The sequence below is a fragment of the Notechis scutatus genome, chromosome Z (assembly GCF_049901735.1).
Source record: "Notechis scutatus isolate UNSWTSFEM ecotype Mainland chromosome Z, rNotScu1.2, whole genome shotgun sequence".
NCBI lineage: Eukaryota > Metazoa > Chordata > Lepidosauria > Squamata > Elapidae > Notechis > Notechis scutatus.
Genome location: NC_142025.1, coordinates 8656114 through 8673091, shown reverse-complemented (window position 1 = coordinate 8673091; position 16978 = coordinate 8656114). Strand labels below are relative to the sequence as shown.

Here is a 16978-nt window from a genome sequence, read left to right as displayed (position 1 = left end):
GTGCTTCTATAAAAAGTGGGCAGGATAGAAGAAGAAAGATGCGCTCTCCTCATCTGAAGCAGGAAATGCAAATGCTGATTTGCACACTTCACTAAATCTAACATATAAAGAGACCAAGTCTGCACCCCCAGATACTTAATACTGTTGATCACCTCCATAACTGCATCCTTGATACAAAGGGGAGTATCACTATGCCAGCTCTTTCTAAAATCAACAATGATCTCTTTTGTTTTATTAACATTCAAAACTAGGTTATTTTTATTGTACCAATCCCCCAAAGCCTTCACCTCCTCCCTATAGTTGGTTTCGAAACACCATCTCAATAAACATTACTTCACAGGAGATTAGTAAATCTAAAGGTTCCCCTCGTACATATGTGCTGGTCATTTCTGGCTCTAGGGGGCAGTGCTCATCTCCGTTTCAAAGAGCCAAAGAGCCAGTGCTGTTCGAAGACATCCCCGTGGTCATGTGGCTGGCATGACTAAACGCCAGAGTCGCACAGAACTCTGTTACCTTCCAACCAAAGTGGTCTCTATTTTTCTACATGCATTTTTTTTACAACTGCTAGGTTGGCAGAAGCTGGGACAAGTAACGGGATCTCACTCCATTAAGCGGCGCTAGGGATTCGAACCGCCAAACCGCTGACCTTTCTGATCGACAAACTCAGCATCTTAGCCACTGAGCCACCGTGTCCCTCTAATCGTCCCTAAGGGAGATTAGGTGTTAATAGTTGTTTAACTATTTTTCAAGGAAGGGATGTATCACAACCTCATTCAAGGCTGCAGGATAGTCTTCTGCAAGTAATCAATTAAGAATCCCTCAGACCCAGGAAAATATCTACCTGTCCAGCTACCTGTAGGAGCCAGAAGAGGCAAAGACCCAACACCCACCCACCCCGATAGCTATTGTCACGGAGGGAGCACCCTAGTTTGAAAAATGCGTATGTTGTTTCCAACCCTGTTTGATCAGATACAAGACAGCCAAGAGACAGGATAAACATCCAGGCTCTCTTAAAATAAAAGTATTATCTGCTACCAACTTCCTAACTGATGATACAGCTAGTACTCGACTTATGACCACAACTGGGGCCAGAATTTCTTTTGCTAAGCAAGGCGATTGTTGTATGAGTTAATTGATTTTATGACCTTTTTTGCCACAATTGTTAAACAAATAACAACGATTGTTAAGTGAATTATGCAAATCTGATTTCCCCCATTGACTTTGCTTTTCAGAAGTTGGCTGGGAAGGTCACAAATATTGATTACATGACCCTGGGATGCTGCAACCATCAAAAATATATGCGGGTTGCCAAATGTACAGGTGTTGATCACATGAGGATGTGTGATGGTCATAAGTCATAAGTGTGAAAAACAATCGTAAGTCACTTTTTTAGTGCCATTTTTGTTTTGGTCACTATACAGAAGGTTGTTAAGTTAAGGACTACCTTATCAGAGACTGAATTTGAAAACATGCTCTAACCACTGATTTATGGTGACTTTGCGTAAACTTTAAACCTGTTTGAGGTAGTCTATCTCTTTCTAAACTCAAAGACTTTGGCCACCTAATGAGAAGGAAGGACTCACTGGAGAAGAGCCTAATACTGGGAACAATTGAGGGCAAAAGAAGAAGGGGACGGCAGAGAAGGAGGTGGTGGATGGAGTCACTGAAGCTGTCAGCGTCAGCTTAAATGGACTCCAGGGGATGGTACAGGACAGGAAGGCTTGGAGGAATGTTGTCAATGAGGTCGCCAAGGGTCAGACACGATTTCTCAACTAACAACGACAAAAAATCTCTTTCTAATGGTGAACAAGTTCTAAAGCTTCTATGAAAACTAAGATAGGTTTTATTTTAATTTTTGGAACAGCAGCTCATATTAATCTTTAAAACCCAGAAGGGTTTTCTGCATATAATATCTTTAGTACCCCAAAAACTGACAATGTTTGGAGCAAAAATAATGTTGTGGAGCTGTCTGATCTTCAGCAAAAAAATCTTCCTCGGACTGAATGCTGAATTAAAAAATAGCTCATTTGGAACCTTAAAAATTATCATTATATTGCTGCTTCTCTGAGGACCCAGTGATTTTTAGCCCTACAATCTCTCCTCTGCATATTTATTATTTTATTTATCATAACTCTCTCACACACACAACTTACCAGGAATTGGCAACAAATCTTGAAATAATTTGCATTATACACAAACTCTACTGCACATTTTAGCTGTTTATAGAAGTAGAAAACACTTTTTAATGTCTTCAGATATTTTATTCTGCTTTAGTATTTTCTATGGCTGTGTAGAATATTGTTCCTGGGCTTCTAAACTAGTTACAACTTATGGATGTAATTGGGACCTGATTTTATAGTCACGTTTATCATGTCCTTAAGCAAATCCGGCTTCCTTAATTCTAACACTGCTTGTTGGAAACCAGCTAGGAAAGTTGAAAATTGCAATCGTGTGACTGCAGGTTGCTGCAACTAGTTGTATATGTGAGCTGGTTGCCAAGCCTGATTTGTGATCAGTTGGGATGAGATCATGGTCATAACTTCAAGGACAGATTGCAAATAACTTTTTCTGTTGCCTTTCTAACTATGCACCATCATTACATAGGTTCTACGTTGAGGAGTACCTGTATCTTTGCATGCTAACTGCCTTGTTATATTGTTCCCAGAATTTATTAACCAAAGTGGCCTTTAATATGTACTCTGTGCTTTAAACTTTTGCAAGACGGATTATCTTGTATTCGGTAACCTAATAATATCGCTGATGTTTATGTAGGGCATCACTGTAAATTAAATTTTCTTCTTGTGAAATGATACACCCTGGTTCATTGATTATTCTTTATTGCATTACAGATATGGAGGGCACATGGTTTTGTGGTTGGCATAAATGATTAAGAGTTAGGATTTTGCTATGCGTTGGCAGAGTGGTTTCCCAAGGTCAAAATAAAGGTTTCTTTGAAGTGGATGCAGAATTAGTGATGAATTCATTCCTAAGAAGAACAAAATTAAAATGTGCAAAATTCCCAACTCCTCGTGGTTGAGAAAGCCCATCAGGAAATATCTCCTGGTTAGGATGTTCTCTGAGTTCAGTGGCTGAATGACCTGAACTGACAAGTTGAAATCTCTTTATCTACTTTGTGAAATGTGGTTCAGGGCCATCTTCTCTCTTCGCTTCTTTCTAACACCCACATTAAACTGCTGGGGAGGAATCTGTTGATAAAGGTAAAGGCTCCCCTCGCACGTATGTGCTAGTCGTTTCTGGCTCTAGGGGGCAGTGCTCACCTCTGTTACAAAGCCGAAGAGCCAGTGCTGTCCAAAGAGATGTCTCCGTGGTCATGTGGCTGGCATGACTAAATGCTGAAAGAGCACAGAACACTGCTACCTTCCCACCAAAGTGGTCCCTATTTTTCTACTTGCTTTTCTACATGCTTTTGAACTGCTAGGTTGGCAGAAGCTGGGACAAGTAACAGGAACTCACTCCATTATGCGGTGCTAGCAATTTGAACCGCCACACGGCTTACCTTTCTGATTGACAAGCGCAGCGTCTTAGCCACTGAGCCACCACGTCCTACCTCTCAATTATGGCCCTCACCTCTTCTGCTGTGCTGGCTTTGAGCATATGAATCTTCAGGTCACCAAGAAGCAAATTGGTCTTACTATTGGGCAAGCGCTATCAGAGCTGAATTAAGTCCTGAGCTATCAGCCACGGGGCTGCATGGTTAAATCAGTGAAGTAAGCCAAGAGGCCATATACGGCATCCCTTTTATTCATGTTTGTGGCAGCGAAGAAGACAAAAAGTCATAGTGAACAGTTTCTTACCAGCTGCTGGCCTTTGGGTCCCCATCCCGCATATTGGAGTTTTGCATTGCTAACCTCGGGAGGGTAGAGATTCTGAGGCTCCCTGTAAACAAATAAAACATTGGGAGATTTTAATAAGATCCTGCACCTCTACTGTCCTTAATGGGATCTACTGTGACAAATTCAAGTTCACCACTGTAGTCTTTACTCTTTATAAAATTGGAGGCTATATAGAGCCATGCTATTCTTCTGTAGGCTGGTGAAACATGGATTTTCTATTGAAGGCAGGCAAAACATTTCGATCATTTCCACATGACAAACCTTCATAGAATGTCAGATAAAGTACAAGTAGTCCTCGACTTATGTCCAGTTGAAGTTACATCGGATGCCCCCACCCTAAAAGTACTTACAACTCAGTTATGAAATTACAACATCAAAATCTCTCAGTGGTCACATGGCCATATCTGTGCATGCATAATCAGGGTTAGGGCATCAGCTGTGAATGCTTCTAGGTTTTTCTGATCTGAAGATAATTATCCATAGTTTAGCTGAATAAGAATGAGTTTTCCACGGAGTTATTCTAATGGAAGGCAGGAGACCTTATATCATTCTAGACAAGTGGCTGTCCCAGTCTCTTCTTAAACTCCTCCAGTGATGGAGCATCCACAATGTTCTGGCCTAGGCTTCCCCAGAAAGCACTAAGCAGACTCTTTGTCCTGGCAAAACCCCTTTTTATTAAATGAAGGTGAATTTCTTGCATTCACATTCAGCCAAAGGCCTGGCAAACCCTGTCTTTCAAGGGTGTCATTAGGAGCATGGACCTTATCTAGCTTGGAGAGCTACCGGTTATAATATAACTACCGGTTCTGTCGCTCTGCGTTGCATGCGCGCATGTGTAAGTCGCGTGAGTGCAATTTACGACTTGCTGAGCTGCCCGGACAGCTGAGCAGTGCTGCGTGCAAGTGCACAGTGGTTGGAAAAGCCCTTTTTTTTACTGCTTTTTCAACAGCAGCTATTTCACGCCAAAGCAGCTGCGGTTGAAAACGCAGGAAATAAAGGTCAGATAAGAGCCCGGGTGGGCAGGTGGGCCAAAACAGCAGCAAACATAGAATCGGTTCTCTGTATGCTTTCTGTTTGCTGCTCTTCAGAGCAACTTCGTTCTACAGAGGTAGGCAGAACTGGTAGAATCCCACCCCTGGAATGGGTCCCTCCTCAGTCAACAGGAGTGCTGATCTACTACCAACTTATCAAGTACTTAGGAGGGGAGGGCTTGGCAGCCGAAGCAAACAACAGCCAATGACTTAATAACCAACGTCAACACCCCAATCAGCATCTAAAAGGCCACATACAGCAGGTATCATATAAATAGCACACCCAGAACATAAAATAGTATAACAGAGTTGGAAGGGACCTTGGAGGTCTTCTAGTCCAACCCCCTGCCTAGGCAGGAAACCCTACACCACTTCAGCCAAATGGTTATCTAATCTCTTCTTAAAAACTTCCAGTGTTGGAGCATTCACGACTTCTGGAGGCAAGTTGTTCCACTGATTAATTGTTCTCACTGTCAGAAAATTTCTCCTTAGTTCTAGGCTGTTTCTCTCCTTGATTAGTTTTCATCTATTTCTTCTTGTCCTGCCCTCAGGGGCTTTGGAGAATAGCTTGACTCCCTCTTCTTTGGGGCAGCCCCTGAGATATTGGAAGGCTGCTATCATGTCTCCCCTGGTCCTTCTTTTCATTAAACTAGACATACCCAAAGCCCACACTCTGCTAGAGAAAAGTTATCTGAAGCTGGGCTCCAGTATGAGTCCAGAAACTCAGAAGAAAAAAAAAACCACTGGTCTGGTGACCAACCCAGATTGGGTCACAAGTCATTTTCCACCCCTAGTGCTGTAGTAACTTTGAACAGTCACTAAACAAAATGGTTGTAAAACAAAGACCCCCTGTACTTGTCCTTTGTGGCTCTAGTTCTCTCCGTTTTGTTGCACTGGGTTCATATCTGGTCTGTATCAAAGCGATCTATTCTAAGCTCACTTTCAAATGCAAAAAAGGGATGTCATCCAGGTTTAAAGGCGGTGGGAAGGGGAGAGGATGTCCCTCACTCCCCTTCTTCAATTTTGCAATGTTGGCTGGGGAATTCTGGGAGTTGGAATCCAGCCACTTAAAGCTGTTGAGGTTCAGCAGCACCGCTCTAAACTAACAGTAATATTTTTACTATCCAGAAAGAAAATAAGAAATAAATAGCGCAAGGGGAAAAAAAAAAAAGGAATTTCTGGGTTATATTGTGAAGTGACATTTGGATGGGCTATTTCATAATTGTATGCAGAAACTGGATGACTAATTTGGCATCACGAGCTCTGATCTATTTTGGGGGTCTGTTTCTATTTCTTTTCTGGGCAGAGTATCACAGCTCATTAAGGAAAAGAGGCTCCTGAATAATGACCTGGAATGGCTTTTTTTCTCGCCATTCATCCCTCATTAATACTGGTTTTTAAAAAATAAAATGTCAGGTTCGAGGCACGTAGAAAAATGCTTGAATATACTTATCTTGAACTATCTTGCTGTTTTTTTTTAAAATAGCAGTTTTGTTTAATATTCTGACTCAGGCAAAAACTCAACCACAATTTCAGCTTAGAAACTGTTGATCAAGCCAGATCCAAACAAATAAACAAACAAAAAATGCTAAGGAATTAGATGCCATAGATCAGCGGTCTCCAACCTTGCCAACTTTAAGACTTGTGGACTTCAACACAAAGCTGGCTGAGGAATTCTGGGAGTGAAGTCCACAAGTCTTAAAGTTGGCAAGGTTGGAGACTCCTGCCATAAACTGAGATATGCCTCCCCCATTCCCCCCTTGAACTCTCAGACTAGTGAGTTTAAAATTATTAATTTTGTCCAGGGTTGTACTAAGGGCCTCAAGACCTCACAGACAATAGGAATGTGTATCTTCTTTTAAATAAATTCTTTTATTTACTATTGACCACTAGGAGGCACTATATGTCCAGTTTCATCCTGTACTGGGACTCATCACTAGCCTCCATTTTGGACAGTATCATTTTACTAAATCACAACTCCTTACCAAGATTTTAAATCTTTTGTCTACACCAAATTCAACTCCTAATAAGCAGTGGTAGCGACAGACAGACGAACAGACACACTCCCTTCTCATGCTTTTGTGTCTTCCTCAATCTTTTATTTATTTTTATTTTTATTTTTGTCAATTGCTTACAAGATAATAGGTATAAGTAAAAACATAGTTATGAATACATGGATACTTATAAGAAAAATAAAAAAATAAAAGAAACAATAGGACAGGGACGTTAGGCATATTGGTGCGCTTATGCACGCCCCCTACAGACCTCTTAGGAAAGGGGTGAGGTGAATAGTAGAGAGTCTAAGGTTAAAGTTTTTGGGGTTTGGGGAAGAAACCACAGAGTCAGGTAGAGTATTCCAGACATTGACCACTCTGTTGCTGATCTTGCCTCCTCTACCAGAAGCCCTGGGAGTTTGAGGGTTCTGCGCATGATTTCAGCTGTTCCTTCCACTGTACTGTCTGGAAAGAGACCTCTGATGTTCCTGAGATCTGTTGGAGTCCCTCTTCCAGCTTAGGAGTCACAGCCATGAGTGTTCCTACCATCATTGGGACCACTTTGGTCTTGAGTTTCCACACTCTTTCCAGTTCCCCATACAAGTCCTGCTCCTCTTCCACCTTCTCATTGTCAGCTTTGGAAGCCATATTAGCACCAGATACTTCTACACTGCCACATTCCTGAGCCTGGGAGAATGGGAGGGGGGAAGTTCTTGGAGTATATGTGGTTAGACACAATAGCATTCTTCTTCTAAGCTAAGGTCATGCTATTTCTGCACCTGGTTGAGAGGACGTCTCCATTTGGGATGGATGGTGATGGGGGCATGTGATACAAGGATGGGTGCAGGGGGTGGATTTGTGATTTTTCACTTATTTGCAAGGAAACCCAGGACTTTCAGATTCTGAATTTCCCAGGTGTGCCAGTTTACTACTCAAATAAAAAATAACTTTTGAGAGGATGTCTGTCTCTGAGTTATTCGTTGGAGTGGAGGTTTTCTGGAACGCTGACATTCATCTTCCTTCTTCTTGATGTTGCTGTCACTTGGCACTGCTACATCTATCACCACCACAGTCTTCTGGTCTTTGTCTACTATCACGATGTCAGGTTTAATGGCCAGAACTTGTCTGTTCTACAGGGATCTGGAAGTCTCACAGGATCTTCGTCCCCTTATTCTTCATGACTTTCTATGAAGTCTTCTACCTTGAAAGACGATGTTGTGTCAAATTTTTCAGCTTTCAGTTTCCAAACATTAAGGGTGCTCAAAAGTTGTAAATATATTTTGGTTACTTCAATTTGGATGTGCTTGGTAAGTAACTACATAAATATAACTTTTTAACATTTTGCTTGTTTCATTTGGGATGGGGTCTCTAGTTCATGTACTATGAAGACTTTCCTGAATACAAAACTAGCTATTGGGTTGTGTTGCTTAGTGATTGCTGTTCCTGCCTGCATTTTATAACTGACACTACGTGTTGGACTGTCTCTGAGGCATCTTTACACCAGAGGTGGTATTCAGCAGGTTCTGGCCAGTTCTGGAGAACCGGTAGCGGAAATTTTGAGTAGTTCGGAGAACCGGCAAATACCACTTCTGACTGGAGATTTTACAGTATCCTTCCCCTGCCATGCCCACCAAGCCACGCCCACAGAACCGGTAGTAAAAAAAATTTGAATCCCACCATTGCTTTACATACTAATAATTTTACACCTAATAATGCTTAAGATACAGTATGATGCAATTGAAGGCCTAATCTTTCATTTACTGCACCTGATACACATAAAATGGCACTTTCTGTGTATCACTGTGGCTACCATCTTGATCAAGGAACCACCCTTGGGAATGTACATCTTCTGCAATAACAGTCAAAAAGGTTAGTGAAGCAAGACGAGATGCCCAAGACACGTGCAAATAAATAGCTTGGCAAAATGGTCCGCACTTCCTTCTTAGACACACCATGTACAATGTGCCTCCAAGAAACACATGGTCTAGATGGTTGCTTGCCAGCCAGTAACAGCTTGCTTGCCTTTCCGTTGCTTTCAATTCCTAGCCATGAGACGGACAGAATGACACCATATTTTTGGGCAGCAGCAGGTTAGATGACACTCTAAATTAGGAAAAGATCAAAGAAGACAATTCATCTTTGGTCTCCTTCTAAGTTTGGCAGGCAACTAAGTATAAACCAGATGAATAGCCTGCTGTGTGTTGCAGACAAAAGAGGGGGGAAAATGGAGTGAATTTGGGAAGACAACAAGAAAACAAGTATGTATCAAGGACTCTCAGGAAATCTGACATTGACCAGAGTTCTGACTGCCACTGGGCATTACTGTTTGAATGGAATTTCTCTGTAAATATGGAATAATGTATTCAAGTAATCCTCAACATATCACCCTAATGGAGCCCACCCATTATGATCATATGTGGTTGTAAATCGGGTTAGTCATGTGACCACCTTGATTTTATGACCTTTTTTGCAGCATAGGTGAACATAGCGGTGATTAGACAAATGCTGTGGCCGTTAAGCAAACACATTGTTTGCGGTGGCACAGTTTTTCGGCAAAACCATTGTTCACATGACCATGGAATGTTGCAAGTCTCCATAAATGCACTTGTGTGGCTGATGCCTATCACGTAACCGCAGGAGGAAGCAACCAGTGAAACTTCCTGGTCTTAACTCCCTTTTGCAGGTAGGCCATAACTTTGAATGGTTGCTAATGCTTGGTTGTAAGTTGAAGATTACATTGTAAATGTAAATAAACCCAAACTCCCTTGATGTCCTTCCAACGGAAAGTGAGCAAGCATAAAAGATTCTCCTCTTGAACTTCTTGCCCCTATAACATCTCCTCAATTTCAGATGACTGATCAATTTATTCTGTTTTTGCCACAGCTTTAAAGCATTACATTAACTGGAGACTGGTCATCTTGCTTCAGGTTGTTGGAAACATCTCCTAATGTCATTTGTTAGGATTTAACATACAAGTCCAGTGACAAGGTAACCTATCTTAAAGTCACAGTCCTGGGAAAACTGTCCAGATGAGATGGGGTTTTGCAAAAATATTGAAAATCCTTTTGTTTTTTGCAGAATTTAATGGCTAATTATCCGCCCTTGGTTGTACTCTCTCTTTTAAGCTGTTTCAATGCATTAGTGTTGTGCCAGTTTATACCAGGATTACTTTTATGGCAGCTTATTCCTGCATAGGTAAATTAGATTTACTTTGTTTATCATTTGGGGTTTATAAATAACAGGACATCAATAGTTCATTAACATTACTTTTATGAGGCACGGTTCTACATACGGCAATACAAGGAAGCAAACCTTGCCCACAGGTCTGCTTAAATATAATTATGAATTGTGGTGCTAGAGAAAACTAGAATGGATCATCTGCTATGAGATGACTTAAAACCCAACTAAGTGTCTGTGGAGATTCTCTGTCCTCCAGGTCATGGTGGATCCAAAGGTGCTTTTTTTTTTTCAAGAGGCAGCTGGACTTTCTGGTTTTTCTTTGAAGATGTTTCGCTTCTCATCCAAGAAGCTTCTTCAGGTCTCCAGACGTCTTCAAAGAAAAATCAGAAATTCAAGTTGCCTCTTGAAAAAAAAAAGCACCTTTGGGTTAAAACCCAACTGTGCAATAGGAGCACTGATAAGGAAGCCAAAGCTTAAATATTTTGTACCCATTATGAGAAGACAAGAGCCATTAGAAAAAAAAATCCTGATTTTGGAGACCAATGAAAAAGAGGTTAATAGAAGACAAGGTGAATGCATAGTATTTTTGAGGGCATTAAGGATGAGCATTCAAGAACTCAAAAAAAGCAATCACTTGGAAGAAAATCCATGAGAAATCATGGCCACAGGTCACCAAGAATCATGGACACCAACAGATCCATGCAGGGTTTTATTCAATTCCTCTTCTGCTTGAAAAATAGGGTTTCCCATTGATCAAAACAGGGCAGCTCATCACTAGAATTTTAATTTGATTTGTATGGCTCACTCTGTAAGAAAAGGAGGATCTCAGAAAGACCACTAGGTGGCGCTCTGGCTTAACCTGAATTTCACTCCCAGATTTAGGAAAAGGATAGAAAAGGGAATGGAGACATACTCCAGAAAGCTCAGAGGTTTTATTTCCAGTTCTGGCAATAAGCCTCTAATTTGAACATCTGCTGATGAAAACAGAGGCATTCAAGAGATGGCCTTGTTGCAAAAATAAGAATAATAAAAGGTGTTCTGGATAATGATTGTGCAGTGGATCCTCCAAAGGCCTAAGATTGCAAAACGTTACAGGCGGTAACATAGCTGCTAAGAATAATGCTAAAGTGGGAATTATTAAAAACCAAACATTTGATTTAGTAACAATACCTATGAAGTGGTTTTCCTCGTCAAGTCTGGTCACTGACAACAATCAACTGAGTTTTAATAAAATAACCTAAGCCAATCCAATTCTAGAAAATGAGAAATGACTTCTCAACCACAGTCACTTAATGGATGGGTCAGACCATTTAGCTGGATGTCTTTGCATGGCATGTTCTGCACCACTTCTGCAACAGTTTGCAATATTTTAAATTTAACTGAAACACATATTTGAAAAGAGGCTGTTGAGCCATAGGTGCTTGTATGTATTTTACTCTGGAAGAGGTATATTTTAAGCTTTTATTTTAGCCAAGAACCGCATCCTAAAAGAAAAAGTCAAACATACCTATAATTGTGTGTGTGTGTGTGGGGGGGGCATAGACATGTGTAATCTTGCTCAGAGTAGTTCTACTCCCAAAGGAATGGCCAAATTGTAACAGCTTTCTGAAAAATCAGCGTGGGGTGGAGTGGGGAATAGTTTTGGGGAGGGGGAATAATCTTGGGGTGAGAGGAAGCTGTTTCAAAGACAGGGATGACCTGAGAAGATGACCATCTTCCTGAAAATGACATGGGCATCTTGGGTATGCCAAAAATCATGTCACTTGCATCATGGTATCATCACAGAAATAAACAGTGTATCCTTTTAAACCCACTCCAAAGACTATGCTGTAGCGAGTCTTCTCTTATTTGGAGTACTGTAAAAACCATTTGGATGCTTCAAGTTGTCCAGAATTTACCGTCCTGAATAGTGACACGAATAACTAAGTATCCCTGCATAATATTTCTATTTGTGGAGCCCATTATCTCCTGGATGTCAGTCAAAGTGCTTGTCAGAACTCAAGAATGGAATGTGGCAGTTCGTCCAAGTTCAGTTCATGATCGTTTTACACCTATAGACAGAATCTTGCCAAACTACAGACTCTACTGTCTGCTTCTACAAAGTACTCTGTGAACTATTAGGTTGCGTTTGTCTTCCCCTTCTTTCTCTCACACATAATATTCGGTCTGAATTGTTTCGTACTCCTCTGGAATGGACTTCTCCTGTCCTGGGAATCCCCTTCTACTCTTCATTCCATCACAATATTGGTTGTCATTTTAAAAACCCTTAGGGTTTTAAAATCCGGGCCCTATTTCTTAGGATTTGGGCTCTACTACAGCACCCTTATTCCTTAGGATCTGGGCTCTGCAGCACCTCATGTTTCCATGGGCTTCTGTCCACCCACTATGATCTAGGCCAGTAAGCATTCTCTGGGTCACCCATTTCCCCCAAAGAATGTCATCTGTTCTGGATTGATTCTGGGGAAAATAATACTGTGGTATAGAATCTGTATTGAATTAGCTTCTTAATAGCCATTTGACTTCCTATATGAAAAGCCATTCCTTTCCCTTTGTTTGCACATAAACAGATCAGGCCTGGTCTGACACCAAGTTTATCACAACAATCTTAGAGACCACACTGAATCATAGATACCCGCTGAGACAAATGTGGACTCTTTTGCATCTTAACTTAATAGTTAGGTTTTTGCATCAACCTAAGTTAAGTTTGTTTAAACACGGGTTTCGGAAAAAGCCATGATTGGTTGGGTTTGCAAAGCATACTAAGACATTATTTGTGGTTCACAAACCATGCTGGCTGAATTCATATAACATAAGCTAAGCAAAACCCTTGCTTTTCCTTTATGAATGAAAGACTTAATTTATAAATGGAATGTGTGACAACAAAGGCCAATGAAGCAGAATGCTTTGTTATTATTTATATAATGATCCATTACTTATTAAACTCTAATGGAACTTTTTTGGGGAAGGCAATTGTATTTCTATAGAAGATATCAAAATGGTGGCCATGGTTACACAATTGAAGACCCTGGAATGCATCCTAACTAACATCTTGACTTTTTCTGTCCCTATTTCAAGGGAAACTTCATGGTTTCATTATAAGTTCTGCTTAAGTTTGGGAATAGTTTGGGAATAGTTGCTGGGTGCTCAATATCTAGTGTTCCCTCTTTCCTCCCCAATTATCCCATATAAGCCAAACAGCCACCCATGGAATGAGGAGTCTTCATTCTATTACTTACCCATTAGGCAGTTTTCTGAGGACATAAAAAGCAGTATATGAATACCGGTAAATCTGCAAAATGAAATAATGAGAGAAGTTAAAAAAATGAAATTAGTAATGACAAGACATGGATGGTTGCATAAAACCAAGTGTAAAAAAACACAGATTCAATTGCATTTATTAAGGGGGGAAGGAAAGACATAAAAATAAAGTTTCTTCTGTTGGAGCAGAGAGAATCAATCTACCTTCTGCTGCTGTGAGGTCTTTGCACCTGGTCAGGTGCTTTGGTGAATCCCGAGGCTTTATTTCATTGCCACGGAGACAGTATCTTTGATGATACTGGGGCACAAAGTTCCCAGCAATTACTAAATTTGGAATAACCAATAATGAGGACACTGCAGTCTGCCAGAGGCAGCATTCGCATTATAACTAAAGCCAAATAGAGAAATAGCCCAAAATACAGTTCTAATCCATTGTAAATATACCCAGGCATTAATTTGATAGCACCAGAAGAAAAGTCACCATGTCCTTTTCCTGTTGTTGAGCAAAAGTTTATGGTGTCAGCGCTTCTACCTGAACTTTTGATTAGAGCTTTCTATTTACTCTTAGGCATAACAATTTATAGCAAACCAATGCATGCATCTTTGACCTGAGAAATAAACTTTGGCAAATCTTGTGAGGATGGAATTAAAAGGAAGATGATATTAGCTTGGGAAGGGAGAGAAAATGCTGCCAAACATAGCCGCTAGCGTAGGATGCTATTCCTCCCTGCAATCCTCAGGAAGAGTGAATAGTTACAAGGAGCATACTGTATTAAAATAAATAATTTAAAATAATAATATTCAAAGAATATTGTTGTGGTTCGCCGGAAGCAGGTGCAGACGGCTGAGGTCTGGGAGAGCGAGGACTCGGATGAGGGGCCTGCGTGTGATGCAGGGATGGGGCCAGGACTATCAGGGAGTGGAATGCTGCCTTTGGAGACTGTGGGGGCCGGCAGCAGTGATGAAGAGGCCCCCGAGGAGCCTGTGCCCAGGAAAGAGAAGCTGCATGGGCAACTCGGGAGTAAGGCGGGAAGGTCCTTCCCTGGGAAGATAAAAGCCAGCTGAGAAACTGCAATTCTTTGCAGAAGGTGAAGAAATTTGATACTTGAGCCTGGTGGAGTTGGTGTTTGGAGGCTCTTTGATTTACTGTTTAGGAACTTTATCTGTTGTTCTGGTCAGCCTTGCAAAAACTTGGCAAGGGTCTTCCTTATTAGTGGAAGCAGCCTGTTATCTGTGAAGAAACAGGATTCATAAATGAAACATTAAAAGGTACATTTGTCTCGTGTTTGCTCTCTGGGAACCAGGTTTGATTCAGAACAGATATTCACATAGTTCAAAATACAGAGTGTATAGCCACAATGGGGACAAGAATTTCCATTGCTAACTAGCCAGTTGTTAAGTGAATCGCACCCAGTTTTATAAACGTTTTTTGTTATGGTTAAGTGAATCACTGCAGTTGTTAAGAGCTGTTGTTGACTTTGCTGTTGGAAGCTCACAAATGGCTGTCACATGACCCACAGATGCTGCCACTGTTGTAAATACAAGCCAGTTGCCAAACATCGAATTTTGATCATCTCATGGGGATGTTGCAACGGTTATAATTATTTTTTCCAGTGCCATTATAACTTTGAATGGTCACTAAACAAATGGTTGTAAGCTGAGGACTCCCTGTAATGCATGACAAACCTGTATTAGTCATGAATATTCTAATTTTTTTAAAAAAATGTTACTTTAATGACACCTGTATTTTCTTAATTTTATGCAGGTTATTAAAAGACGCTTGCTCCTGGGGAGGAAAGCTATGGCAGATCTAGACAGCATACTCAAAAGCAGAGACATCACCCTGCCAACACAAGTGCATATAGTCAAGGTTGTGGTTTTCCCAGTTGCAATGTATGGCTGTGAAAGTTGGACCATAAGAACGGCTGAGCGCCAAAGAATCGAAGCCTTTGAACTTTGGTGCTGGAGAAGATTCCTGCGAGTCCCTTGGATTGCAAAGCAATCAAACCGGTCATTCCTAGAGGAGATCAACCCTGACTGCTCTTTAGAAGGCCAGTGTCATGCCCCTGGTGGAGTCTGACTCTGAGGTAGAGGAGGAGCAGCCAACAGGGAGTGGGAGTGTGGCTCCAGAGGTGGTGAAGGAGGCTCGGGAAAGGCAGAGGCTGGCTCAGCAGTCAGAGGAGGATCCAGGCCCATCCTCTATCCATCCTAGGTCACGCAGGGAGGAGAGGATCAGGGAAAAGCGAGGTCTACTCAAGAGGAGATTACCATGATCCTCCTCGTGGCTTGCAGGTGGGAGCTATGTATATAAGCTTGCAACTGCGCAGTTAGAATTTGCTGAAGTCAATTAGTGTTTACCTTGAAAGAGGTTTATCTTTGCTGGCATTCTTCCCATGGACTTTTCTCGGTTATTTTCCTGGAGTTCATAATTAGTTATCTTGGCTTGCTTCAGAACTCTCATCAATGCGGTTTTTTTTGTTTGCCTCATTATTTACTTTTGTGACTTTAAACTGTGCCTAATAAAACAGTGAAGTTAAGTTGAAGGCTTTACCGGACTTTAATATATGTTTTGGGTTTTGGGTTATTTTGAGAGACTACGGGTCATCACATTTTGACTTCAGCCACCCCTTCAACTTATTTTTGCTTTTTGTGGGGTGACCATGGATCAGCTCAGAGCAGAGATTGCCCAGTTAACCCAGCAAGTGGCTCTTTTGACTGCACAGGTGGCACAAATGCAAGCTGCCCGGCCACGCCGAAAATGCCCAGTGGCAGTGCCAGATAAATTTGATGGTTCGCTGGCCCAATTTCCAGCATTTTTGGGGCAGTGCCAGCTTTACATGAGCCTTCGGCCTGAGGACTTTCCCACTGACTGGGATAAGGTGGGGTTTTTGATTAGTTTGTTGTCAGGCTCTGCAGCACGTTGGGCGACGCCTCTGCTGACCCAGCCCAACCAGGTGTTGGACAATTACGCCGAGTTTTGCCGTCAGTTTCAGGCCATGTTTGAGGACCCTGTTCGAAGCCAAACAGCAAACAGACATTTGAGAGAGTTGAAGCAGGGGCGTGGCTCACTCATGGATTATATTGCTAGTTTTCAGGTGGTTGCTCAGATGTATAATGGAATGAGGCAGCACTATTAGACCAGTTCCAGGAAGGTTTGTCATCGGAGCTCCTGGATGAGTTGGCGTGCACTGAATGCCCTTGCACCCTTCAGGAGCTCATGCATTTGTGTCTTCGTATCGATGCTAGACTTCAGCAGCAATGGGTGCAACGATGGACAGAGACCGTATCTGTTTCCAGCAAGACGTCGCCCTTGGTGGAAGTGCCTTTGGAGGAATCCATGCAGTTGGGGGTTGGCTGCCCTCGCCTGACTCAAGTAGGAAAGAATAGATGTCATTGTGATGGTTTATGCCTCTATTGTGGCAATCGAGGCCATTTTGCGGTCAAGTGTCCTGTTAAGACATCCACAGCAGCGACACCTGCAGTGGCGGGAAACGAGCATCGCTCGGCCTACGGGGGTTTGCAGGTCGGGGTGTAAAATCCACAGGCCCACCATCTTCACCAATCTTGCCACCCTCGCCACCGTTGACATCTTCGACATCTCCACCACAGTCGCTATTGGTGAAGCATCTTGTGCTGCCAGCAAGTATGTTCGTGCCTGGTG

The 16978-nt window shown here is 41.8% G+C and overlaps 1 protein-coding gene across 1 annotated transcript in view; it reads right to left on the bottom strand.

Annotated features, from left to right (window-relative positions):
- DPP6 (dipeptidyl peptidase like 6) overlaps window positions 1-16978 on the bottom strand; it is a 349551-nt gene that overhangs the window by 87977 nt on the left and 244596 nt on the right. Inside the window, exons 6-7 of the mRNA XM_087945820.1 lie at window positions 13296-13348; window positions 3816-3897 (exon numbers count right to left, since the gene is read on the bottom strand). Of these exons, the coding sequence (XP_087801946.1) occupies window positions 3816-3897; window positions 13296-13348 (135 nt within the window). The remainder of the gene's footprint in view (window positions 1-3815; window positions 3898-13295; window positions 13349-16978) is intronic.